The sequence below is a fragment of the Cupressus sempervirens genome, chromosome 6, assembly GCF_028749045.1.
Source record: "Cupressus sempervirens isolate cs-2001-9-10 chromosome 6, ASM2874904v1, whole genome shotgun sequence".
Classification (NCBI taxonomy): Eukaryota; Viridiplantae; Streptophyta; class Pinopsida; order Cupressales; family Cupressaceae; genus Cupressus; species Cupressus sempervirens.
Genome location: NC_143123.1, coordinates 188,212,616 through 188,239,941, shown reverse-complemented (window position 1 = coordinate 188,239,941; position 27,326 = coordinate 188,212,616). Strand labels below are relative to the sequence as shown.

Genomic DNA, 27,326 nt, shown 5'->3' with positions numbered 1-27,326 from the left:
CTGCCCTTTTCTTCCTATATATTCTGTTTTATTTCTTCTCCTACACACACACTTTTTTTTGCCAATTGTGGATTCACTATATGTACGTATATTTTTATTCCAAGTAGTGGTTGTGTCTCTTGGCAAAAGAGACGTCTCTGAAGTTTACATCTCTTCATAACATTAATTTAATTGTATATCATTCTTAACCTTCTTAGTATTTATCACTCAAAATCCTCAATTTGTTGTTAACTAATATTATAATAATAAATGAATCTGTAGACAAACGATTTTGCAGTAATCATCTCTCCATACCGTCTTCCACACTGATGTGTACAAAGATGATCTCTGCTGACTTGTTTGCTTGATAAGGCTTGTCTCTTCAATATCCTTTTGACCTGTTCGCTTGATAAGGCTCGTCTCTTCAATATCCTTTTTGTGATGTGGAATATTGCTTGTTTGCATTTGTTTGTTTATATACATATCATGCTTGATTAAGTGTTGACTTTTACATATATTTTCCAGAATATCCATATCACTGGTATCGTTTATTGCCCTGTTTGAACACATGATCACCACTGTGTATGACAACAAACATTCATGACAACATCTGCACATCATATGGACTGTTTACTGGACAGCTTATTATTGTTAATGTTTTAGCATCAGCAGAAGTAAAACTTGGATTATTTAATATACTGATCTAAGCTTATGGATGAATTTAAATTGCTGCTGATTATATTAACTACATATAATTATGCATATATATATATATATATATATGCTTATGTACATGTAGTATTGTAGGTATTAAATTTGATTATCAGCAGCCATTTAATATACTATGATCGGGCTCCATACTGTTATCGGCAGATATATATTATCGTGCCTCATCTTATGATTATCGGGCTTCTGATTATTGGGTTTTGTTAAGCACTTAATATGGCTATTGTTATCAACAATCATGCCTCCGACTCTACGTGGTCTTTGGGCCACGTAGAGTCATGACTCTTCAGAGTCCTGATCCTTTGCCAATATAAATATGCTATCCTAATCATAGTTGAAGGACATCATTCTACAGCATCTCCAATACCTGCAATCAGACTGTAGTTATTATTTTAACAGTTTACTTTGCAGATCAATTCACATCAAATATATATTACTTCAATCTACAATCTAAGGTAAGCAGATTGTAATCACTGGCAAACCTGTAAAGGAGAACATACATTCAGCACTTGAACTATTCAAGTAAGGACATTCTCTGCAGTTATTATTATTGTAATTGTTTTGTCTATCAAAGATCCACAAACTTGACATGGTATCAGAGCTATACTAGAAGGAAAACTATTACAAAGTATCTATTCAATCTGAAATTTCAAAAGCTAAAAGAAAGAGTTTTAAAAACATATTATTAAAATGGTGAATCATGTAAGGATAGAGGATAGGCTAGATGGGGCATCAAATTTTTCATCCTGGAAAATCAGATTATTGATAATATTAAGCGAAATGGAATTAGAGAAATATATTGAATCAAATTTACCCATGCCTGAAAATGAATCAGAAAAGGTAACTTGGAAAAAGCATAATAATAAAGCAATGAAGATCATTATAGATTCAGTAAAAGATCATATTCTTCCATCTATAGCTAATCTTCAGACTGCATTTGAAATGTTCTCCTCTATTCAAAATACATTTGAAATCAATAACACTAGTAGATTATAATAACTTTAAAACAAGATCTACTATATGTAAAGATGAAAAATGGAGAATCTATAACTTCATATTTCTTAAGGATTACTGAATTAAAAGATCAACTCGCAACTATGAATGATCAAGTTGATGACAAGGAGCTAAGCATGATTGCTCTTAGAGGTCTTCCTCTTTCATGGGAAACCTTCATTCGAGGTTTAAGTTCACGACCTAAACTTCCGAAATTTGATCAGTTAAAGAATGAATATACTCAAGAAGAATCCAGACTAGCTTCAAGAGGACTAAGTACAAATCAAGAGGAAGACATCCAAGCACTGTATACTAAATCAAACAAGAAAAGAAAGTTTAAACATAACAAGAAGGAATTCAACAAAAATCACAAATCTCACAAACAACGTGACTGGTCCAAAGTTATATGTTTTAAATGTGACAAGATTGGTCACTCTTATTATGTATGTCCAGAGAAGCAAAAAATTCAAGCAGCATTAGTGGAAGTTAAAGATGAAAATGTTGAGAAAGTAAAAAAAGAAAATTATGCATTCTATTTAGCTCTCTCAAGTGAATTAAACACTAACCACAATACTTGGATCATAGACAGTGGAGCTTCTCGTCACATCACTGGATTTAAGGATAAATTTGAAACTTTCACTAATCATGCATCAGAAGAAGTAACCATTGGAGATAACTCCTCTTATCCTATTAAAGGAATTGGTACCTGTTCTATACAACTGAATTCTGGAATTACACTTCAACTCAAGAATGTTTTATATGTACCAGGAATCAAGAGAAACCTTGTCTCCATCTCCGGACTTGCTGATCAAGGATACAAAATTGCATTTCAAGAAGATAGAGTTCTATCTTGGCCCAAGAACTCAAATATTAAGAAAGCCATCTCCATTGGAGTCAGAGATGAGAGTCTTTATAAGCTTTGTAATAATCAAAATCCTAACCTAAACTTAACTCTTAGTTATGATCATTCAAATTCCCCTAAAATTTGGCATAGGAGACTAGGTCATCTTAACTATCGGGCGTTATCATCTATAGCGAAAATTGTAAAAGGTCTACTTAATCTAAAAGCTGATCATTTAAGTATTTGTAAGGGATGTGCATTAGGTAAAAATACTAAACATTCCTTTCCTGAAAAGTGATCATAAATCCAAATCCATTTTTGAACTTATTCACATAGATCTTTGTGGCCCTATGTCAGTCCCCTCTCTTAATGGGTGTCTTTTCTATATAATTTTTATTGATGATTACTCCAGGAGAACCTAAATCTATTTTCTAAAACAAAAGGAGTCATCTGAGGTCTTATCCAAATTCAAAGAATTCAAAGCCTTAGTTGAAAACCAATCAGGTCAAAAGATCAAAAACTTAAGGTCAGACAATGGGGGTGAATACATATTTGATATCTTTAAGAACTTTTGCATTTCTGTTGGGATTAAGAGGGAGTTTTTTGTACCTTATAATCCTCGACGGAATGGAATAGCTGAAAGAAAAAATAGATCTATAGTTGAATCAGCCAGAGCTATGTTGCATGATCAAAATCTTCATTATTTCATTTTGGGCTTAAGCATCTAATACAGCAGTCTACATTCAAAATCGATGCCCTCACTCTGTATTAGAGAATACCACCCCAGCAGACGTATTCACAAGCATTAAACCTGATCTAAGTCACCTGAGAATATTTGGATGTCCAGTTTATATTCACATACCAAAAGAGAAAAGAACAAAATTAGAGCCTTCCGGAAAGAATGGAATATTCATTGGATATAGTGAAACTACAAAAGGATATAGGATCTACATTCCTGGGCAAAGAACAATTGAAATTTGCAGAGATGTAATATTTGAAGAAGACACAGCTTTTAAAATTTCTAGTAATAGTGATGACTCCATTTCTGAAGAAGATCAACCTACAGAAATTGAGAGGGAGGATGATTATGATCCCTCTTCCATGTCTAATCATAGAGAGTCTGAAAACATCAATAATAATAAAAAGAGACCTCTTTGAGCTAAGAAAATCAAGTTGAACTAGAAAAAGTAATTCAGGAAAGCAAAAGGACCAGAAATCAATCATGTTATGTTGCATTGCTATCTGAACTCATAAAAACGAAACCTACTAATGTTGAAGAAGCACTCTCACATCAATCATGGAAGGAAGCAATGATATAACTCTATATTAAAGAATGTAACTCTATATTAAAGAATGATGTATGGGATGTTGTACCAAGACCTAACAAATCAATTGTCTCATCCAAATGGTTATTCAAAATTAAACATGCATCAAATGGCAGTATTGAAAAATACAAGACTAGATTTGTGGCTCAAGGGTTCTCTCAGAAAGAAGGCATTGACTATGAAGAAACATTTGCTCTAGTTGCCAAGTACACTTCAGTTAGAACCATCTTAGCAATTGCAACATCCAAAGGATGGAAAGTACATCAGATGGATGTTAAAACAGTATTTCTCAATGGCAAGATTGAAAAAGAAGTCTATATTCAACAACTAGAAGGGTTCAATACTTATGGACAGAAAACCCATGTTTGTAAATTAAAGAAAGCACTTTATGGACTTAAACAGGCTCCTAGAGCTTGGTATGAAAGAATAGATAACCACTTATTGAAGTTAAGATATTCCAAAATGAAGCTGACACAAATCTATATTTCAAAACTGATGGTGAAGATATGATTATCCTTGTATTTTATGTCGATGATTTGCTAATAATAGGTGACAAACATCTCATAAAGAAATGCAAACAAGAACTCACACCAAAATTTGAAATGAAAGACTTAGGGCTACTTCACTATTTTCTAAGATTAGAAGTCTTGCAACAAGACAACTATATTATTCTAAATCAGGGAAAATATACAATTGATATTTTAACCAAACTTGGGATGATTGAATGTAAACCAGCTGCTACTCCTATGGAAATAAATCTACACAAATTGAAAGATGATATGAACAAACCTTAACCTGCAAATCCTACTTACTATAGACAGATTATTGGATCCCATATATATTTGGTAAATAGTCGTCCTGGGATATGCTATGCTACTCATGCCTTGAGTCAGTTTATGTGTGCACCTAAGAAGATACATCTACATCCAACTAAATATATATTGAGATATCTAAAGGGCACTATTGGAATGGGAATCAAATATGATAAAGTCAACATTGAACTTCTTGGATATTCAGATTCTGATTGGGCTGGAAGCTCTGTTGAACGGAAGAGTACTTCAAGATATTGTTTCAGTCTTGGATGTGGTATGGTTTCTTGGTAAACAAACTTCAGTAGCATTAAGTTCCACCGAAGCTGAATACCTTGCATCTTCCTTGGGTGTTAGAGAAGCAGTATGGCTACAAAAGTTGTTATCAAATTTATTCAAAAGACATTTGAAGCCCACTGTGATTTATTGTGATAATCAAAGTTGCATTAAACTTTCCTCTAATCCAGTATTTCACAATCACTCCAAACATATCGAAATTTCGTTTCATTACATCAAAGACATGTTGAATCAAGGAGTTATTCAACTAGAATATATATGTACAAATGAGCAAACAGTTGTTATCTTTACCAAGCCTCTTGCTAAAATGAAGTTGAAATACTTCAGAGAAAAACTTGGTATGATTAATTGTAATAATGAAATTTGAAATAAAATAGTTCATTTGAGTTTACACTTCTATTTGATTACTTAGTAGCATTTGATATGTAATGAAAGGTGACAATCTTTCATGGACATATTCATTAGAAGGAAATTATTTACAAGGTGACGATCTTGTAAATAATAGACCTGAGTATATTATGGGCATCTCTAGACATTGCTTAAGTGCAAGTAGAGATCATGAGTATATTATGGGCATCTCTAAACATTGCTTAAGTGCAAGTAGAGATTATATGTGTATCATGGACATCTCTAGACATTGCTTAAGTGCAAGTAGAGATCATGAATGTGTCATGGACATCTCTAGACATTGCTTAAGTGCAAGTAGAGATCATGAAAATTTAATCACTATGGACATCTCTAGACATTGCTAAAGTGCAAGTAGAGATCATAGGATATATTTTATGTTGTTAAGAGATTTTAATATACATTGTGTTGATTACATAATGATTCTGATTCTAATCTCATGATGTTTTACTTCTCCCTTGCTAAAGAGGGAGTGTTAATGTTTTAGCGTCAGCAGAAGTAAAACTTGGATTATTTAATATACTGATCTAAGCTTATGGATGAATTTAAATTGCTGCTGATTATATTAACTACATATATGTAAGCATATATATATATATGCTTATGTATGTTAGTATTGTATGTACTAAATTTGATTATCGGCAGCCATTTAATATACTGTGCTCGGGCTCCATACTGTTATTGGCAGATATATATTATCGTGCCTCATATTATGATCATCGGGCTCATGATTATCGGGTTTTGTTAAGCACTTAATATGGCTATTGTTATCAACAGTCAAGTCATGACTCTTCGGAGTCATGATACTTTGCCAATATAAATATGCTATCCTGATCGCAGTTGAAGGACATCATTCTACGGCATCTCCAATACCTGCAATCAGAGTACAGTTACTATTTTAACAGTTTACTTTGCAGATCAATTCACATCAAATATATATTACTTCAATCTACAGTCGAAGGTAAGCAGATTGTAATCACTGGCAAAGCTGTAAAGAAGAACATACATTCAGCACTTGAACTATTCAAGTAAGGACATTCTCTGCACTCATTATTATTGTAATTGTTTTGTCTATCAGAGATCCACAAACTTAACAATTATACAACATGAAATTATCCCTAAATTCAGATGCATACTTACTTAGAGCAGCACCAAGAACAAATACATTATTTAATGAAGGCCCATTCAACTTATCACAGGTTATTGATTTTACTTTGTGGAGAAATCAACACGTGATCCATCCTTGAGAGTATTGTCGCTGTCTGATGTGTAACTGAAATTACTTCAGTATAAGATATAGATGACTTTTGACATCATGGACAAGTCAACCCATTCTATCTGTATTGCTGGTATGTGCTTCTTTGCTCAAATCAATCACGTTGTTTCCTCCTTTTACTTTATCGTAGCTTCCATCTGTTTCTTTTATAGATTCTATTCCTTTTGCAGTCATTATCCAATGGCCCATATGTGTATAAGTCTTTAAATATCTTCTCACATCTGTGATTACTTTTCTTCACGGTTTCTGCTCCATAGGATATATATATTTTTCTACTAACAATACTGAATCTGTATCTTAGTTGTTAACATTAATTAAACTAATGACTCGTGCATGCTGCTGTATATAACATTACTGCATTCCTTTTAACATGCACTCGGTCTATACTCTATACTTTCATGTTAATACAGATAGATAATCTATTTAGTACTAATAGCTTCCTTGATTATTGATATCTTTGCTTCTTAATTATTTCTTTGACATTGATAACAACTTCCATCCATCTCACGCATGCCTTTGACATCAATGACAATACTTCCATCACTGGGATGGGTAGAACTTAGACCTTTCTAGTATCTTTCAAGAGAAGGTCAATGCCATTAGGATTGAGATATCTAATGTATTGGACCAGGAGGTCCATGTTTCAAAACCTTGGCCAAGGTGGTACTATGCTATAGGTATTATATGTCAGTCAGTAAGACCAGTAGTGCAACATCTGGCTAGAAAGGTCACCTAGTAAGCAAGGATGTCTTTAGGATCACTGGCTATGATGATTGTGGGTTCTATACCAAGTCTCGGATAGCAAGACAATAGAAATTGTGTTCGTGTACTCCTGGGAAGGGCTGGGTTACGTCCATTGGAAGTTGCGCAGGTGACACCTAGTCATGATCAGAAGATTCATAGTTGGGTGGTAAAAACCTCTGACAATGTTCATTTCCCATGATGGATGAATTTCCAAGAAGGAACAATTGAAAGGATCAGCATGTACAGGTTATGATTTTGTTGGTTTATTTTGTAATAATCATATTTAATTTCTTAAATGATTTCATTTCCTGGAAAGTAGATTGAGAAAATTAATTTTCAGTTTCAAGTGAAAGGCAGTAGCAATTACATTGGAATGTTAACTGCAGTTCTTTTCATGCTCGTAGGAAAATGAAAGTTGTTTTTCAGTTTTCCTATTCGTCAATAAAAGTTTTATTTTTATTTTTATTAAATTAGTAGGGTTTGGTTGTTACATCTTTGAACTCCCTGATTTTGTGAAGGAAATGAAGGACATATTCCTAATCTTGGTGTTTGTTTGTATTTCCTTTTGATTTTCATTTTCCATTGTGTTTTACCATCAGTCCTTTATGTTAATCACCTGTTACATCAGACTGTGGATACGTTCATCCTATGACCTTTGAGTTATAGTTTGTTCATATCATCTAAAAGAGATTGACTTCAAATATTATTTAATTAATTCATCCTTTGTGGCATTGAATTTATCCAAATGGCATTAGTTTTAACAAATGGGAAATTGAAATAAATGGAAAATAAATCATAAATGGCAATATATTAAATATTTTATAATCAACTTGAAGTTGTGAAGGGTCGTACATTGAATGATTATTCCAAGCCCCATGCAATTTCCACAGTCGATTAAGTTAGATAATCATCTTTTTGAATTAAAGTGTGTGATTTTTCATCATCAACATTTTGGATCATACCATATGATCCACCATTAGGATGATATTCTCTCTATCTATTACTTCGTCCTAATGATGAACCATGTAGTACAATCTGAAACGGTAATGATCAAGATTTATACATAGTTCAATCCAGAAAGACAATTATCTATTCCAAGGCCCTAGACTTTGCAAAATTATATATTTTATTGATCTATTCAAGGAGTCTTTCAATTTAAATTAGTAGCATCGATGCAGGAAAATCTCATCATACTGTATCGACATTTATTGAATCTTCCAAGTGCAAAAAGATAAAAGGAATAACATTTCAAAGATAACTTGGTGTAAATACAATTAGTCTCATCTTATTGGTTCATTAAATGGTTGTTTTGTCTACAAGTTTTCTTCTTCTACAAGCTTCTACTAACCTCTCTTCTCATTTGGCCCACAAAATATTGTTATTTTTTCATTGCCCCATTTGTTTTTCATTGGTCTTATCTATTATGGTAAAATAATGAATGTTTTATTAAACAAAGATCATGAATGATCTATATATACAAGATACAAGAGAATGTTTCTAAAACAAACAAGAGAGGAAATAAAAACATTCTTGTAGAGTGAAAAAGAATGTTTCCATAACGAACAGAAGGAGTTTCTGGAAACATTACAAAAAGAGTGACCATTAGAGAAAGACAAAAGAGAGAGTAAATAGAAACTATCTAATATTGTAATACCCTCTCTTAATGGTCAACCTATCTTCAGAAAATAGAAATTTGTATGTCCTCAAAAAGCGTAAAAGGCAGCCTCATGTTGATAAGAGAGGTTTGCATGTTCTGCAATGTTGGTCTGTGGCAGCATTGACTGGGGTAGGGCAAGTTTGGGTACAAAAAACATGCACCTTAAGGTGACGGTACTCATAGATCGTCATCATTCTCTGCTTCCAGGTGTTGTAGTTCTTTATGCTGAAACATTGACTGCCTTCCAGCATGAGACTGGTGAGAGATGCCATTGCACGTTTTTCAATTAGAAAGCATGAAAAATCTAAGATGGCACAAACTTCAAGATAGATTGACGGAAGACCCAAAAAATTTGAAGACACTTGGATAAAAGCTCGAAAAACCCACAAAGAATTGGAACTTAGATTTTGAATCCACTGGCTCAAAATTCAAGGCACAAAAAATAATGCACCCAAGAAAAATATAGATCAACCCAGTTAATATCTGCAAAAACACACCAAAAATCTGCAAAAAGTTTTTAAAATTGGCATGGAAAAAGAGAGTTTCGAAATAAACCCTAGCCATTTTATTTTGAATGGTAGATATGACTGTAAAAAAAATGGTGGAAAACAAAACTACAAGACGAAAATTAGAGACAAGAGGGTTTAAAATAGTGTTTTGGGACTCTGCGAGTCCGAGGCAGAGGCAGCCTTTCTGAGGCAAATGGCCTTTGGACTTTGACTCGGCCGAGTCCTGGCCAAGTCCTGAGCCCAGAACTCTCCCAATTTTTATTTTTTTAATTTTTTTTTATAAATTTTGTTTAAAATTTAAAAAGAAAGATTTCTAGGTGTTTTTTCAGTGTATATTAATTCTGAAAATGACGTTGTGGTATGTCACAAATTTATTAACGATTGAATCTTAAATCTTAAATCTTCAACTTTATATTATCTTATTCAGTTTTTTTCCTTTAGAAATTTGCTTTTATACTTATGTGATCTATGCAAAATTGTGTATGAGTGTTAAGTAGCTTCTATTTAGCTCAATTATTGTGTATTCGATGTTAATTGACTAAATGATGCATGAAAAAATTATTAAATCCTTAAAAATCTTTGAATTTCATGGGTTTTTCTATTTTTCAAGTCCTAGCCGAGTCCTGTTGCCGAGTCTGAGTCCGAGTCCGAGTCGGCTTTTGGCTTTCCGAATCAAAGATGAGTCCAAGTCTTGAAACTATGGTTTAAAACACCCTAGACATTGCCCTTTGCAGAAGATGTACAGAAAAAGTCAGCTCAAAAATGCCCAAAAAGAAGGCCAAGAAATTGCAGAAAAAATTGAACACTAATTCCCTAGTCTAGTTTGGAGGAAAAAAATATGCAAATTTTGAGCACTTTGGCAAATATTTTGAAAATTTGAAATAATAATTTCAAAAAAAAATTAATTTTTTTTGAAGAGGCTAAGAATTTGCTCTAATACCATATTATGGTAAAATAATGAATGAGTTATTAAACAAAGATCATAAATGATCTATATATACAATATACAAAAGAATGTTTCTATAACGAACAAAAGCGAGGAAATAGAAACATTCTTGTAGAGTGAAAAAGAAAGTTTCCATAACGAATAGGAGTTTATGGAAACATTACAAAAAGAGTGACCATTAGAAAAAGACAAAAGAGAGAGTAGATAGAAACTATCTACTATTGTAATATTATCAAGTGGTTATGCTTATTTTATTTTCTTATTGGCCCATGAAATCAATGTAATTTTTCTATTGGCCCACATTCTGGTGCTTAATTGTAATTGGGTGGGCATTTAATAATTGTAGCAGGTGGTTATGGAAACCCTAATTAAGGCTTATGTGAATTAATCTCAGCCCTTGATTTCAAATCAATCTTGATCACTCATTATAATTGAGCTCCCTATATAAAGGCTTGTTCATTTGTAAAGACATTTATGTTGAATCGTTGCTAGCGTACAACCAAAATTGTTCTCTTTGTTGGTCTTCATGATGGATATATGATCATTTTGGAGTATAACATGTTTCTTTGCATCTCTCACTTAGATTAGGATTTCATTTCATGTTGTTTCAAAGTGGTTTAGTTAGATGAAAGAAATTGATGATGTTTACTTGCTTGACTCAAACAAACCTGGGCCACTAGCCTGTGCCTTGTGTGGTAAGCCGATGATTGAAAACACTTGACTTTAACTGATATTCGATCTTTTGTTTGCATCCATTTGATGGGTTTAAAGAGGAGATATTGATTTGAAAATCATCCAAGCATTCCTTAGAAGCTTGCACTAGATGGAGGAGTCAGTGATTAAGTTGCATCTAGTAGTGTCCAAGTTCATCCATACTTCCTTGCATTCATAGTAGAAGTAGAAGTAGAAGTAGAAATAGAGGTTAGAATTTTAAGTTGGAGTTGAAGTGGAAAAGTTGGAAAATCAAACTACATTTTCTTGGCACATTGTGAAGCTAAATCTTCAGGAGAGCAAGTAGTTGATATTCATTGAATGAATAACATTAGTCCCTTTGTGATCCTAGCAAATCACATTATTTCACTAAGAAAGTGTTCACAATTGAAGGAGCCTTAAAATCATTTCATGGTCTTACATTGTAAACTTAGCATGAGAGATGACCTTATATCAAGAGAGGATATAGTATGTAGTGATTCACTTGAAACATTGAGTGTTTGATTCTGCATGTTGTATTGGAATAGAACTCACACCAACAATAAGGAGGGTTATTTAAGGAGGCCAACAATAGATATACTTTCGTGCCCCTTAGAAGGCTGACACACGGAAATACTCTCATTCTCAGTTGAGCCCAATATGACTGATGTATTTTGTGCCCCTTAGGAGGCTTAATGACAGATCTATTTCCATGCCCCTAAACTTGAAGGATAAATATCAAGGCACCTCATAGGAAAGAAAAGGAAAGGAATGGTCCTTTCATTGTCCATGATACCATCTATATGCTTTTGGGTCTACAAATGGTGACAGCATATAGGACTACCCAAGCTCCTTGAAAGAGGCACCTAACTGTGCTACAAACAAGACATACATACCCTACCCCCAAGAGGGATTTGAACTCGTGAACATATGATCTCCTGTAGGCCTCATAGCCGGATGAGTCATTGGATAAGGCCTCAAAGGATCGCCACATATAATATAAGACTATAATAATTTGCAACTTGATTATATGTATAATTATTTTCTGATATCCAATCCGATTGCAGGTTCAAAATCAAGAGACCAAGCTAGATTTCCATTTCCAACCAGTCCAAACCCTAGTTGGGCATTTTATAAGATACATCAAGTACTCTAGTGGCATTACACATAGCTAGGGGAAGAGGCTACATGGACTTGCACCCCACTAAGTAGGCCAGACTGGTGGATGTCAATGTTGACTGCCCATCAAGGCCAAGAGGGCTCCGGTTCCAATCTGCCCTTGGGCTTAGTGCGAATATTGCTTTGAGCAGACCTATCATGTATCTTCCTCCCAACCCTAATGTGTTTGTCTAATCTTATAGATATTATATGAATCAGATGTGTTCTTGTCTAACTAATAATTGAAAGTATATACATATAATTATGTATGTATATGTTTTTTGGGTTATGATTGCAGGATACAATTCCAGGATCACATGGTTTAAAAACACATTTTACTTGGTAAAGATGTAACCTAACACTAATTGGTTGCAATTGTGATTCTACGGAAAATTTTAGAAAAAAATTGGATGGGGACATTATAATATCTATGTGATATGCAGCCAAGGTCTAACTGTGGTGGAAAAATTTCACAATCCTCATAATTCAAACACTTACAATTCGATACATCAAGGACAAGGACCAGGTTCATAATTAAAGCCAATGGCTAGTTAAGGATGTTGGTTTAGATATACTGGTGGAGATAAGTATACAGAATAATTATGCCATTGTCCTTTAACCACTAAATTTGCTCCTTATTAAATGTATGTTTTATGTTTTGGAATCGGTTTCCTTTTGCAAGGAGGCGCCAGACAATGACACGTTTAGTATGAATTCATGGACAGTTTGACTAGCAGTTTCCTTAACCTGAATAGTTCTACTATGATGTTTATTTGACCTGAGTAGTTTTATTAGGCAATGTAATTTCCTTTGTGGTGTAGGAGCACCTAAGGAACAATAACACATGGAGGATAAGAGATCTTATATGAGATATTTATTTCATTTGAGTCGTTTGTAATGTATTTGAGTCCATTTTGTCAAGATGTAAAGGCTAGACAAGCTGTAATAAGTTATCAAAATTCTGCAAGGAGGTCCTAATGTAGTCACTAAGGTCAAATGTGTTTGTAAACTCAAGGAAGGGTAAAAATATTGTGAATGGTGGTAAATATTCCATTATGACATGTTTGTAAGGTCGGCATAAAATTGTGAGATCAAAATGTACAAAATGTAAAAGTTGCAGTTGGTTCAAAAGTTGGTTGGGAAGTTGTAAAATACCAAAAAGTCTATAAAAGCATTGTAATGGTCGTTCCAAATCAAGAAGGAGAAGGAAACATTTTGAATCTATTTTGCAGATTTTCTATATTGGTGTTTTGATTGGTTTTTTTGTTTATGTGTTGTTTCCAAGCATTGCACGGCCTAGAAACCATGTATAATCTGTATATTTTGATAGGAGGATGAATAAGCTTCCTTCTCTTTTCGGTTTGGAGTAATTCCATGAAGTTTTGAAGAAGTTATGAGCATTTTAGTGAAAGTGGTTGTTTGCAAATTTGAGAATCCTTGGAAATAGTCATATTGCAGGGTTTGCTATAGACTAATTTGAAATAATCAGAACCTCTAAATGGATTCATTGGCAAGATATGTGAATCCACTTTCATTTCCTTTTGGTTTGCGTCATTTTTATGCAGATTTATGGAAGTTATTGATCTTTTAGTGGAAACTAGTTTTTAAATACCTTCAATGGAGTCGCAAGCAATGATTTGTGCTCACATAATGATTTATGCATTGAAATAATTAATGACTAACATATGCAAAAACTAGATTCATAGAGGGTTACTATGAAATCAGTTTGGAATCATTTGGATTTGTTGTGAGAAAGATATTGGATGCCCTAGGCAGGGTTATAAGTTTTGTTTCTGGTTTATGACAGTGAAAATGGGTCTCGGTACAGAGACCATAACTTGTAATAGATTTATTGGATTGGACTGAGATTTGGAAATGTTTTAATAGGCCTAGTTTTTAAAAATTCCTCCAAAGGGTTTTGCAAGAAAATATCAGAAACGAATGTTATGAATAATATACTCTGGAATAGAAGTCAAACCATGTGAATGGTGAAGTATTGGTTAACTTGGGTTGAAATATATTTAGTTTTACCTCATGAGATGCCTCTAACAATAGAATTTATTTAATAGATTTTGAAGGCATCAGCATGTATCCCACTTAATGGTTGATTTGTAAGATGCTTTGCATCAGATTGGTATCAGAGCTTGAAGATCTTGAGTGTGTGGGTAAAGCGCCGAAGGAGGCAATCCACACCACGACCTTGAAGATTTGGTTTTGATTTGTTGATGATTTTTTTGTTGTAGGTGCTCATCCATCTTGTTGCATAAAGAAGGTGTTTTGTTGTTATGTTGACAGAAAATGAAATTCTGTCAAGGGCCATGGGAAGGTCCAAGTGGATGCCAAAAGACTAGGGAAAAGAGGAAGGATGGAACTCCTAGTTGAGGCACATGGAGATTTGTTTTGGTGAGTTTGAAGCAGCATTGTAAAGGTGGATCTCTGACTAATAAGGCACCATGGAGTTGCAGCTGTTAATGCTCCACTGACAAGAGTATTTGAGAAGAAGATTTTGAGGATAGTCCTGTGTCCTTAAAGGAAAAGATGATGGTGATAAAGGCATTAAGAGGAAAAGGGAAATGAACGTAAAGATGAAGATTTTTGATCTAATTGTTTTCTTGCAGGTTATTGGTTCTGTGTTTCCAAGGGATTTGGAAACTTTTCAAGGTTGGGAGAGAGGAAAAGGGAAATGAACGTAAAGATGAAGATTTTTGATCTAATTGTTTTCTTGCAGGTTATTGGTTCTGTGTTTCCAAGGGATTTGGAAACTTTTCAAAGTTGGGAGAATGGTGCAAGAGCACCTAAGGAACAAGAACACAAGGATGATTAAAGATCTTATATGAGATATTTAAATTCATTTGAGTCATTTGTAATGTATTTGAGTCCATTTTGTCAAGATGTAAAGGCTAGACAAGCCATTTGTAATAAGTTATCAAAATTGTGCAAGGAGGTCTTAATGTAGTCGATAAGGTCAAAATGTGTTTGTAAACTCAAAGAAAAGTAAAGATATTGTAAATGGTCGTAAATATTCCATTATGACATGTTTGTAAGGTCGGCACAAAATTGTGAGATCAAAATGTACAAAATGTAAAAGCTGCAACTTTAAAACTTTGCAAAAGGGTGAAAAAAAGGGTTAAAAGCATGTAATAGGTTGGTTCAAAGGTTGGTTGGGAAGTTGTAAACTACCAAAAAGTCTATAAAAGCATTGTAATGGTCGTTCCAAATCAAGGAGAAGAAGGAAATATTTTGGATTTATTTTGCAGATTTTCTATATCGGTGTTTTGATTGGTTTTTTAGTGTTTGTGTTGTTTCTAGGCCTTGTATGGCCTTGTACAGCCTGGAAACCATGTATAATCTGTATATTTGGATAGCAAGATGAATAATCTTCCTTCTCTTTTTGGTTTGGAGTAATTCCATGAAGTTTTGAAGAAGTTATGAGCATTTTGGTGAAAGTGGTTGTTTGCAGATTTGAGAATCCTTGGCAATAGTCATATTGCAGGGTTTGGTACGGACTCATTTGGAATAATCAGAACCTCTAAATGGATTCATTGGCAAGATATGTGAATCCACTTTCATTTCCTTTTGGTTTGGGTCGTTTTTATGTAGATTTATGGAAGTTATGGATCTTTTAGTGGAAACTGGTTTCTAAATACCTTCAATGGAGTTGCAAGCAATGATTTGTGCTCTAACAATGATTTATGCGTTAAAACAATTAATGACTTACATATGCAGAAACTAGATTCGTAGAGGGTTATTATGAAATTGGTTTGGAATCATTTGGATTTGTCTTGAGAAGGATATTGGATGCCTTAGGCAGGGTTACAAGTTTTTTTTCTGGTTTATGCAGTGCAAATGGGTTTCAATACAGAGACCATAACTTGTAATAGGTTTATTGGATTCGACTGAGATTTGGATATGTTTTAACAGGCCTAGTTTTTAAAAATTCCTCCAAAGGGTTTTGCAAGAAAATATCAGAAACGAAAGTTACGAATAATATACTCTGTAATAGAAGTCAAACCATGTGAACGGTGAAGTATAGGTTAACTTGGGTTGAAATATATTTAGTTTTACCTCATGAGATGCCTCTAACAATGGAATTTGTTTAATAGATTTTGAAGGGACCAACATGTCTCCCACTTATTGTTTGATTTGTAAGATACGCTGCATCACTTTGGCAGCTGTATATTCCCCAAATACCCGTGTTTTACCATGAGCTCTCTACTCTATCAGTATAAGGCAATTTCTTTGATCTGTATACTCCTTCAACAGTTTCTTCGACAGATTAAGTAGCTACTATCAATTAAATTTTATACAGGTTCTAGGAAAAGTAGAATCCTGTTGCAGCTGCTTGGTTTCAACTAAGAACCCAAATCCATGCCCTGCTGCCCTTGGAACGCATCATGACTGTTACTATGTTAAATTTTGATGATTTTTTTACAAATGAAAAGATTCTATTTTTTGCTTTTTTTCAAAAATAAAACAAGTAATGATACTACTAGGTCATTCAAGAGAAATCAAAGCCTAAACAATCTGAAACACAAGCTGCAATCAACATTTAAATAAACAATAATGTGCATGATATAATGAAAAATGAAAACATTTAGCAGCTTCCCAAAAAGAATTGGTTAAGCTTAGGAATGTTAATCTTACCTCGTCCAAAATTTCTTCCTTTGTCACAGGATAACGTAACTCTTTTCCATAATTTAGAACAAGTCTCCGTAGCCCCTGCCAAGAAGCACCTATAAGGATACTTACATTCAAACAAAACTAACAAATATGTAGGACAAGAAGTCGTCAATGTACGAAAATATAGGGAAACATTGAAAAATGCTATTATATTCAAAACAAGAGTTAACAAATTGCAATCTCTTTGTATTCTGACTATTTTTAGCCAAAAACTCACACAGAACATATCTTTCTTTTAAATAGGCAAAATGATTGGAAAATTAATCACTGCGATATTTACTACATTGCATCGATGGGAATATAGGACAAGCTTCCATTGGAATATTTTATTAGTGACTGATTCTTAGGAGTTCACATGTACATGCCACTGAAGGTTTGTGCCTAGATGGGACTGGAGTATTGACATTAATTTATACTCTTATAGGTAATATACTACACAATTCTAAGAAATGGTTTCAAGCACATGAGAACAACAATTGTAGTGCAATTTCGCAATCCTCAATTCAGGTTCTGGAAGTCATAATACCAAAACCATTAGTCTAAGGTCATCCTCATAGAAAGCATCTTGAATTACCAATCGGTAATTGGAACTAGGACCTTTGATATCGTAGGAAATAAGCAGAAGGGATCTCCTAAGAACAATAGCATAATATTTACATGACACAGAAAAAGCATGTGTTATTCAATTACCTTGATTTAATAACAAAAAATTAAAGAAGGATCTCATATTCATAAAATTGCACACAAATTGCAGTCTCTGTCTCATAAATGTCAAACTGTCCCCAAAAACTTAGAATAAACTTTTATTTTATTTTTATATTGAAATCATTTACAAATCTTGTATACATTCGAGGAACAACATGAGAATTATAAGCCTATTCGAGCTCCTTATGAGCAACCACACTAGAAACAACAAGAAGACCAAGAGTCACAACTTAGAATCCACCTTTTTACAATGAGACAAATACAACCAATGGAAGACCAAGAGTCACAACTTAGAATTCCACAAAGATGTCCCTCTTGGGATTTGAACCAAGGTCTCCAAAATGAGAACTTGTCGCTTCAACCAAGCAAACCCTTTGGACAGAATAAGCTTTTATTTGAAAAAAGAAGGCAGAGTAATTGAAAATTTGCAATCATCCATGTGTGTGTTTAAACTTTTGGTGGATGGAAGTAATTTCAACTGAAACATATAATAAGTGATTAATTCCAAGGAGATCACTAACGTAAGCCATGAAAGGCCTAATCCTAATGGGCTTGGAGTGAGTAACATGATAGTACAAGTCCTGGTGTGCAAATAATACACAATAGATTATTACAAAATTGTTGCATAGGCAAATAACACCAAATAGTATGTTATCAGTTATTCTATCTTGAAGTTTATCTAAGATGATCATACACATTAAATTTTACCTTACATTGGCTTATAAAGCCTTTGATTTCCTAAGAAAAGTTCTACTGATGGGTGTTTAATGACCACACCAACCCAGTATAAAATATCGAGGAATCTTATCGTCTCTCAAGGAAAAACAAAAAGCATGTGCATGCTAAGGAATGAAACCAAGCAAACATAGAAACACTTCAAGAAACTATACACATGAAGTGAGCCTTTTATAGCTTGTCACCCCAAAAATAACCAAGAATTCTTCTCATTGAATGTAGTGAATTTGGCCATGTTGACTAGAATTTTCGATTGGCCAATTAAGTTGACTAGGCACCATATAAGCATTTTAAGGGCCATATAAATTTGGTAAATCATCATAAGCAATATTTACTTGCTGCGTCATTTTGCAACCAAGGCCTCAACTTTGATTGACTCTTCTAAAGCTATCTCTCCTTGAACATTTTCAGCCTTCCATACACTTTCTTGAGAATGCACCTTCTTGAAATAGACTGGACTCCCTTATCAATGATTCTATCATTCTAGAAATTCTTCACACAAAACTGCCTAACTTTGGTCTTGGATTTTTAGAGGAAATTAAATATGTTACATCCTTCTAAATTTGCACTTGAGCTTTAGATCTTTGAGGTCTTGAATCTTGAATGCCTTGAAATGGATTGCTTGAAACTTGGACGTTTTCGACATTGGAACTGGAAATTTGGGACTTGTATGTCTTCCTTTAACATTTGGAATTGGAATTCTTCCTCTATAAACTTTCTTCTCTCTAGAAAGAAATTGTCTCTCCAAAATATTTCTCATACTTCTTTCTTGAATTCTTCCAATTTGCTTTAGAATTACTTCTCTTTAAGATTTCACGATTTTCTCTCTCCAAAAATTCTGACACCTCTTTCTTTCTCTAAAATTCTAACACTCTAGACTTGTTTCTTCAACTTGCAATGTGAGAATCGACATTTGGTTTGATCTTGACTCTAGTGCATTTTTAGTATAGCCAAGGATTCTATAAGAGACCGATTTCAAATCAACTTCTCGTAATTCCTTCCATGGTGTTAATTGGGCATGCAAATATCTTCTTCCTTCGCCACATTTTTAGGATTTCTCTCCTTCCTTCCAACTTGGGTGCATATGAGCCTTGCTGAAGGAATTTGAGACCCTTGAGACATTCCTTGGCAACCCTTGACTTGAGCTCTTGGGCGCAAATGAGACCTGTATTTTGGGTGAATTTCCTTGCCATCTTGACATTTTCACTCCTAAGCACATTTTGGCCTTGGTTTTCATGTTTTGGAGGAATTGCTTAACCACCATGGATTTGTTTTTAGAGTGCATTTGAGTGCTTTTGAAGGATTTTTTTAAATATTTTGATAACCATTTTTGATGAATTCCATGAGTTCAATGATATTGTGCTCATGAGTGTTGCAATTTAATATATCAACAAGATAGATCTTCTCTTACCTCAGCTCTGCATTTTTGGATTCTTCAGTTTCAGCTATTTCTAAGTTCTCTGTTATAAGTTCTCTTCATGCAAACTCCCCTGGTTGCTGCTTGAGAGCAGTCTTGTATTCACTTATATTTCTTATTTCTGGCTGGATATGTCTTATGTGAGCCCCACTCTCTCCTCTTGCATACATTACTTGTTTGTTTCCATGTGGCACATGATATTCTTCATCACCAACAGACTTACCTCTTGTGCAGTCTACAATGACTTGTCTTCCACGTCATCCGCTCATTTTATTTGCGTATGTGAAATTCAGTTGAAGCCGTATTCTTGTTTTCTTTGCATCCTCATATTTTGCAAGCGGTGTCTCTATTATTATTGTTTCTATTTCTGTCGGTTAAAGGCTCATGTATCATATATTTGGTGAAATATATTATCAGGTTACCATTCTTGTTTAAGATTTTTGGTTAAAAGAAATGGCATTGGTTTTGTCTCCTTACCTTCCTCTGGAACCACTATGCCTTCTCAACCTTTAAAGAGGTCTTGATGGAGTTGTGTTCGTCTTTGTGATCGATATTCATACAGGTTGAAAAGTCTTTCTCAGGCAAGGTGTCTTAAGATGTCGTCTTATATTTTTCTGCAATATAATCTCCTAAATAGTTCGGATTGGATTTATTAGTCTGATTAATATCAGACATTGGCTGTGTTATATCTTCAAATGTTATCAGCAATGACTGGGGCTCTTCAGAATTAATGTGTTATTAGTTCTACATCATGTTTTGAGATTGTAGTGCATTACAGTCAGTAGCATTTCTGTGTACCGTGAGCTTGAGCGGTAGAATTTTGTGTAGTCTTTGTTCTTAATATATTTCAATATCAGTTTGTGTGAAGAACATTTATTAGAAGCTTGCACTAGTTGGGTGGAGTCGATGATTAAGCTATATCTAGTAGAGTCCAAGTCATCCATGATTCCTTGCATTCACAGCTATGACTAGAAAATAGAAAGTTTAAGTTTGAGTTGAAGTGGAGAATCAGGAAATCAAACTACAATTTTAATGCACAGTATGAAGCTAATCTTTAGAATTGCAAGTAGTTGCTATCCATTGAATGAATAGCATAATTTCCCTAAGTGATTACCAGCAAATCAAATTATTTCACTGGGCGAGTATCCCCAATAGAAGGAACCTTGAAGTCATTTCATGATCTTACTTTGCAAGCTTAGCATGAGTGATAACCTAATATCAAGAGAGGATTGAGTACTTAATATTTCATCTTGAAACATTGGGTATTTGATTTTGCATGTTGTATTGGAACAAAACTCACATCAATAGAAATTGGCAATAGGAGGGTCAACAAAGTTCATTCATGGGGTTGTCAACAAAAGTGAGCCTTCAAGTTTTATTCAAGATGAAAAGATCTCCTTAAAGTAAAATGCCCAAAAAAGTGAAAACAGAAAATCCAAAAAAATAAAGGCTTCTTAATGGATAGACAGGAGGATGTTCTTCCCATTTGGTTTGATTTGAACGAGGCTACATACACTTGGATTATCTCAACTTGCAAAATCAAGATTGTGTAGGATACATGGTATCACACAACATGAAGAAATATATTGTTTGATATTCCTTTTGAGGGTGGACTTGGAATTACAAGGGACAATTTCCTTTTCAGAAATGTATGAGCCCATGGTACTTGTCACTCCAAAATCAGAGTTCCTTAGGAAACCAAGAAGTGGATAAATATGAAATCCTTGGTGCAATGTGCATAATCTTTCACATTAGGAATCTACTTGCCCATCTTGTCAAGACACTATTAACTTAATCAAGTTTCAAATAAATTGGTATGAGGAAGTATCAGCTGGAGGTGGCAATCATTTCTTCCAGATTTCAAGCTGGGAAACAATGGAGGAGAAGGAGATGAGTTGCATCAAGGAAGTTTGATTGAGATTAAGGATCAAGATAACCAAGTGAAGGATTAGCTTTCACACATTACATCACAAGGAGAGGAAGTTGATAAGAAAATCAAGGAAGCAATAGATATCATCCAAGGAAGAGGAAACACACAAGACAAAGGCAAGCATCATGACGAGCTAGATAAGATAAGATAATAATATTTTAGTCCAACAAGAGACCAACTAGGTCTAAGGGACTGGAAGATACAACAGCACAAGAAAAGATCAACACAGTTGGCACACCAAATAGTGTCTGGGAAAGCGCAAAACAAGAAACCAACCAAAGAAAACAAAAGATGAGAAGGACTAGAGATCCTTGCTCGGTGAAAAGAAGTCAATCACTGAAGGATAAGGCTCAATACAAATAGGGGTCCGAGAGTTTGAAAAAGTAATTCTCTGAGAACTTTCAACCATGTTGCAGGAAGAGACTCTTGAGGCTGAATTGCAAGCAATTTCAAACACCCCTGAGGAAGGAAGCAATCAAATCAACGGGTTGAACAAAGAACTCCAAGTAATCATAGATAGATCCAAATATAAAGAACAATTTGACAAGGCACTACAAGGTGTCATCACCACCATTTTCTTTGGAGAGGTGCTCAAGAATGCCATGAAGGAAGTTGATCCATTGCCAAAGGCATTTCAAGATAATCAAGCTGTTGCAAGTGGCACAGTTCATCATCAGCTTCGACCCGCAGAAACATTGTCACTTGAAGTTCCATTTGATGGTCAATTCATGAGAATGTTTGATGATACTCCTATCAGTTTTGAGGATACCATGTTTAATGAGTATACACATGAAGAATTGCAAGATTTGCCTAATGAGAAAGCAATTTGTGAGTTCATGTTAGATGATTCAAATGTATTTGGTGAAGATATATGAGACATGTTGAGTGATGAATAAGTTGCTCCTATGGAGGAAGAGGAAGAAGAGCATTTCAGAGGGGTGCTACTTTTGGACTTTACATTTGAAGAAAGATTTGAAGAACTATATGAGGGTCATCTCATCAAGTAATCCTTAATTTTTGAGGATGCACTTAAGGAGACTCACAAGGGCGTGTGGTTCACGTTGTTCAAGGATAAGCCTCCTAAAGCAATATTCTAAGGGCTTGATTTCAAAATTAATCATGCCTTGACCACTTGTGAGCTCGATCCTGATGCCAGATGGAGAATCCACCAACTACAACCTCCTAAAGTTGTGGGTGACAAACAAGGATTCAAGCATGAATTGCCACACAAGGCACACCAGGTTGTTTCTTTCCTTGTTTCGAATGTTGATAATTTTGAAAGTTCTTATTTTGATCATGGTGGGTAAGGAAGGACAACTTGCATCTGGATTGACCATGAACCAAATGAATCACCTTAGTTGTTGATTTTACATGGTATATTTCCAGAATTTGAAAAGGGGGTAGCAAAAAAATTCTCAGAGTACAAGGATGAGTTTGCGAAATTGAGAAATGTCACCCAAGCCTTATTGCTCTAAACATCCTAAGCAACCATGTTAAATCAAGTGTATATATCAATATAGTTAGTGTCATCCCTTTAGGATTCTTGTACATAGTTAGAGTAGGTTTGTCTTGGACCATTTGACTCAAGAGGTTTCCTTGTAGTTGTTTTAGTTTAGCTTTTAGGAGTCGGTGTCTAGGTTTGCCTTGAGTCATTTGACCCAAGTAGTTTAGTGATAGTTGCTAAGTTTTCTTTTGGCTTAGATGTTTGCTTTGGTTAGTTTAGAGGAGTTCCAATTTGTAAGAAAGGCGATGTGTCATACAACACACTTTTGTGTTCTCCTAGTGGATTTGTTCAGTTTATTTCTTGAATACTCTTGCAAGGATACCTTGAAGTAGAAATTGTTCCTAATAGTCGATCCTTCGAAATGGTTTTATAGTAAATTTGGATTGAATTCATTCGTTGTGTCTAGGATACCTAAGTCTTTGAGTTACAACATTTTCTCACAATTGATTGCTTTGAGTTCTTTGGAAGTTTTCAAGGTAAAGTTTGAACTACTGGAAATCTTAAACCTACTTCAGCGCCAATTTGGTTTTCCAAACCCTCTACAAGCTTCACTTCTTGTGAACCAAAAATAAAAGAGTGAGAAGAAGAGAAAAACAACATCAAAAGAAAAGAAAAGGAAAAGAAAGAAAGAAAAATGTGAAAGAAAAGAATGAAAAATGGAAAAGCTATTTGGCTTTAGGTGTGTGAATATCTCACCAATGCTACTCAATAAAAATCACTAATGGTAGGGCAATGTCAAGACTATGAATGCCTAACTACCATTGAGGCTCTATCCAAGATGCTTTCGAAATAAGGATATCAAAATAGCTAAATTCAACGGATCTAAGAAGCCTTCTAGGTTAGTGTTGAGTGGGTAATAAATCCCTCACACACATTTGAGTAACTGGAGATTAAGGTTCTTAGCTCAATTCGTGGTTCCTCTTATCTTGAGTACAATTCCTAGTCATTGGATCGGTGAAAAAGGGATTAATCAAAGGTTCTTGATTCTAAGTGAATTTTAATCTTGAAATGCTCTGGAACATTTCTTTAAGTGGGTGTTAGATGTTGTGAGTTTTTCACACCATCGCCCTATTGAAAATGGGGACCCCCTCTTTTAGTTGGTAGGTCTAAGTAGTAGAGTGGGTTTGGCAACAATTCAGGATGTAGGAAGCCTCCTTAGAGTGTCAAAATGGGAAAATTGAGCAAAATTGCAATATTTGACTATATCAAATTTGGGGAAATCTAAGAAAAGTTGGTTGTGTCAAAATGGAGAAAAGTAGCAAAATTTGGCTAAGTCCACGAGATGGAAAAAAGTAGAAGTTGGGTTAGGAAGAGCTAAAATTTCGCTAAGTATAAAATTTGGAATCGAGACTTGTCTTTATTCCCATCTTGTCCCATCTTTAAGTTGAGCCTACCCTTCCTTCCCATCTTGTTTCATCTTCAAGTTGAGCCTATACTTCATTCCAATCTTGCCTCGTCTTTAAACTGAGCCTCTTCTTCATTCCCATAAAATTTTGTCTCATCTCAAGCCAAGCGTAGGAAGTGTCATCCCATCTCAAGCCTTGGAGTTGCAACTCAATCTTAGAACAATGATCTTTGAACTTTGAAATGGAAAGTTGAGCCTAGAATTTTGTTGCAAACGTTTGTTGCTTTTTTTAAATGACGTTGGGCCTGAAATTCTAGGCAAAACAACCTTGGAAAATAATGTATGGGTTGGGGATTCAATCAGACCTAATTTGAGCCCCTTATAAAGAAGTGTATGGCCATGTGTGGCCTCATAGGCCTTTAAATCAAGGCACTCAAGCCCAAATCTGGCCCAAGAAACTACATATTGGTCACTAAACTCGAGGTGTGATTTCTAATTAGAATTTGAATATTAAATGTTGGGCACTAAACTCGAGGTGAGATCTCTAATTGAAATTTAAATGCTAAATGTTGGGTGCTAAACTTGAGGTTAAATCTCTAATTGAAATTTTAAAACTAAAGTTAGGCACAAAATTGATGCAGTTAAGGATATAAATGGATAAATTAAATGTAGATCCAATGACACAAAATTCAATTAAACCCTATGACATTTGGATTTGCCTCAAACTTAACACATGATGGTGTTATATTTAATGTCAGTTAACAATTACAAGGGGAGCTAATTCAAATTAATTTATTCAAGGAGTATTTTAATTTATATAATTAGCATCAATTTTAAAGAAGGAAAATACCAAGTTTTAAAAATAATGCTGATTATTATTGGTTGCAAATGATTTTAGAGAGGAGAGATGAGATGAGATTTGCATTACCCAAATAAATTTTGTTACTTGAAATTAGATGTTATAGGTTTGTGGTAATTTTCCAGAGTCTTATTGAAATTATCATTTAAAATTTCACAATTATTTACAAGTGGTGGATTGCATTGCAGGTTAAGGAATGATGAGGTGGCAGCCATATCCTCAATCAATAAAAATATGCCAAGTGTCACATGGAGGCAATTTGATGAGATTATGCCTAGATTCACTAGATGTGAAAGAGGATGAGAAAAAGGAACACATTTCCCAAAGTGATATGATGGCATTGTCTACAAAGTGCTCTCTTCTCATTGATCCACGTGTCATTGATCATTATCTAGTTGTTATGGATTTGAATTTTCTTATCGACCCATGAAGGCAATGTAATTTTTCTATTGGCCCACATGCTGGTGCTTGATTGTAATTGGGTGGACATTTAACATTTGTAGCAAGTAGTTATAGAAACCCTAATTAGGGCTTATGTGGATTAACCTTGGCCCTTGATTTCAAAGCAATCTTGGCTACAAATTGTACTAGGGACTAATATTAAAGGAGAAGGCCTCCTCATTTGTTACTAAATAGTTCTAGAGTGGAGTGGGGAGAGTTATGTTTACTTTATTAACTCAAACGAATTCGGGCCACTAGCCTCTTGTTGATTGTACGTGTTCCTTGTGTGGTAAGTCGATGATTAAAAGCACTTAACTTCAATTGATATTCAATCTTTCATTTGCATCCACTTGATGAAATTGAAGAGGAGATATTGATTTGAAAATTATTCGAGTGTTCCTTAGAAGCTTGCACTAGGTTGGTGGAGTCACTAATTAAGCTACATCTAGTAGAGTCCAAGCCATCCATGATTTGATATACACAATTATAAGTAGAAGTTAGTAAGTTTAAGTTTGATTTGAAGTAAGGAATCGGAAAACGAAACTACATTTTCATTGCACATTATGAAGCTAAATCTTTAGAAATGCAAGCAGTTGATGTTGATTGAATGAATAGCATAAGTCTGCTACATGATTACAACACATCATATTATTTCAATGAGCGAGTATCCACATTTGAAGGAACCTTGAAGTTATTTCATGATTTACTTTGCAAGCTTAGTATGAGAGATGGCCTCATATCGAGAGAGAATTGAGCAGTTAAACATTGGGTATTTGATTATGCATGTTGTAGTGGAACAAAACTCACATCAACAGTAGTGTTAAAACGCCAACCAATTCAAGGAGATTTCACTTTATGGCACATTATGATTGCAAGAGACATGCAGATTGAATTTATTAAACAGACATTTCTTTTCTATTAATTTGGCCAGGTAAAGTTTCATTCCACAAAACCCAATGACAGCAATTTTCTTCTGTGAAGATGAAAACTTTGGAAAGGTTTTGGACATCCATCAAAGTGCAAAGGATTAAAGAGTTTCACAAATGTAATAGTAGTAGTAACTCATTAATAGACATGCCTGGGAAATGTGAAGTGTAGACAAGTTGCATGATGATTGTTGGATATGCACAAAATAGATTTGTTAAAAAGGCTCTAGAAACTTTCCAGCAGATGCAATCGGCGAGTTTAAACCCAAATTTCACAACCTTCACCAGCATCCTCCTTGCCTATGCCAAAACAGGAGCTCAGGAACAATGTATGACCACTCATCCAAGCATAGACAAGGCACATGAATTTTTGACAAATTACCTCAGGAGATGTCATCTCATGGGATACAATGATAGCAAGCTAAGAAA

At 34.5% G+C, this 27,326-nt stretch overlaps 1 protein-coding gene across 1 annotated transcript in view; it reads right to left on the bottom strand.

Moving 5' to 3' along the window:
- Positions 1-27,326, bottom strand: part of LOC149551881 (Ribosomal protein L9/RNase H1) — an 81,397-nt gene that overhangs the window by 41,617 nt on the left and 12,454 nt on the right. Inside the window, exon 4 of the mRNA XM_089787382.1 lies at positions 17,000-17,074. Within this exon, the coding sequence (XP_089643508.1) occupies positions 17,000-17,074 (75 nt within the window). The remainder of the gene's footprint in view (positions 1-16,999; positions 17,075-27,326) is intronic.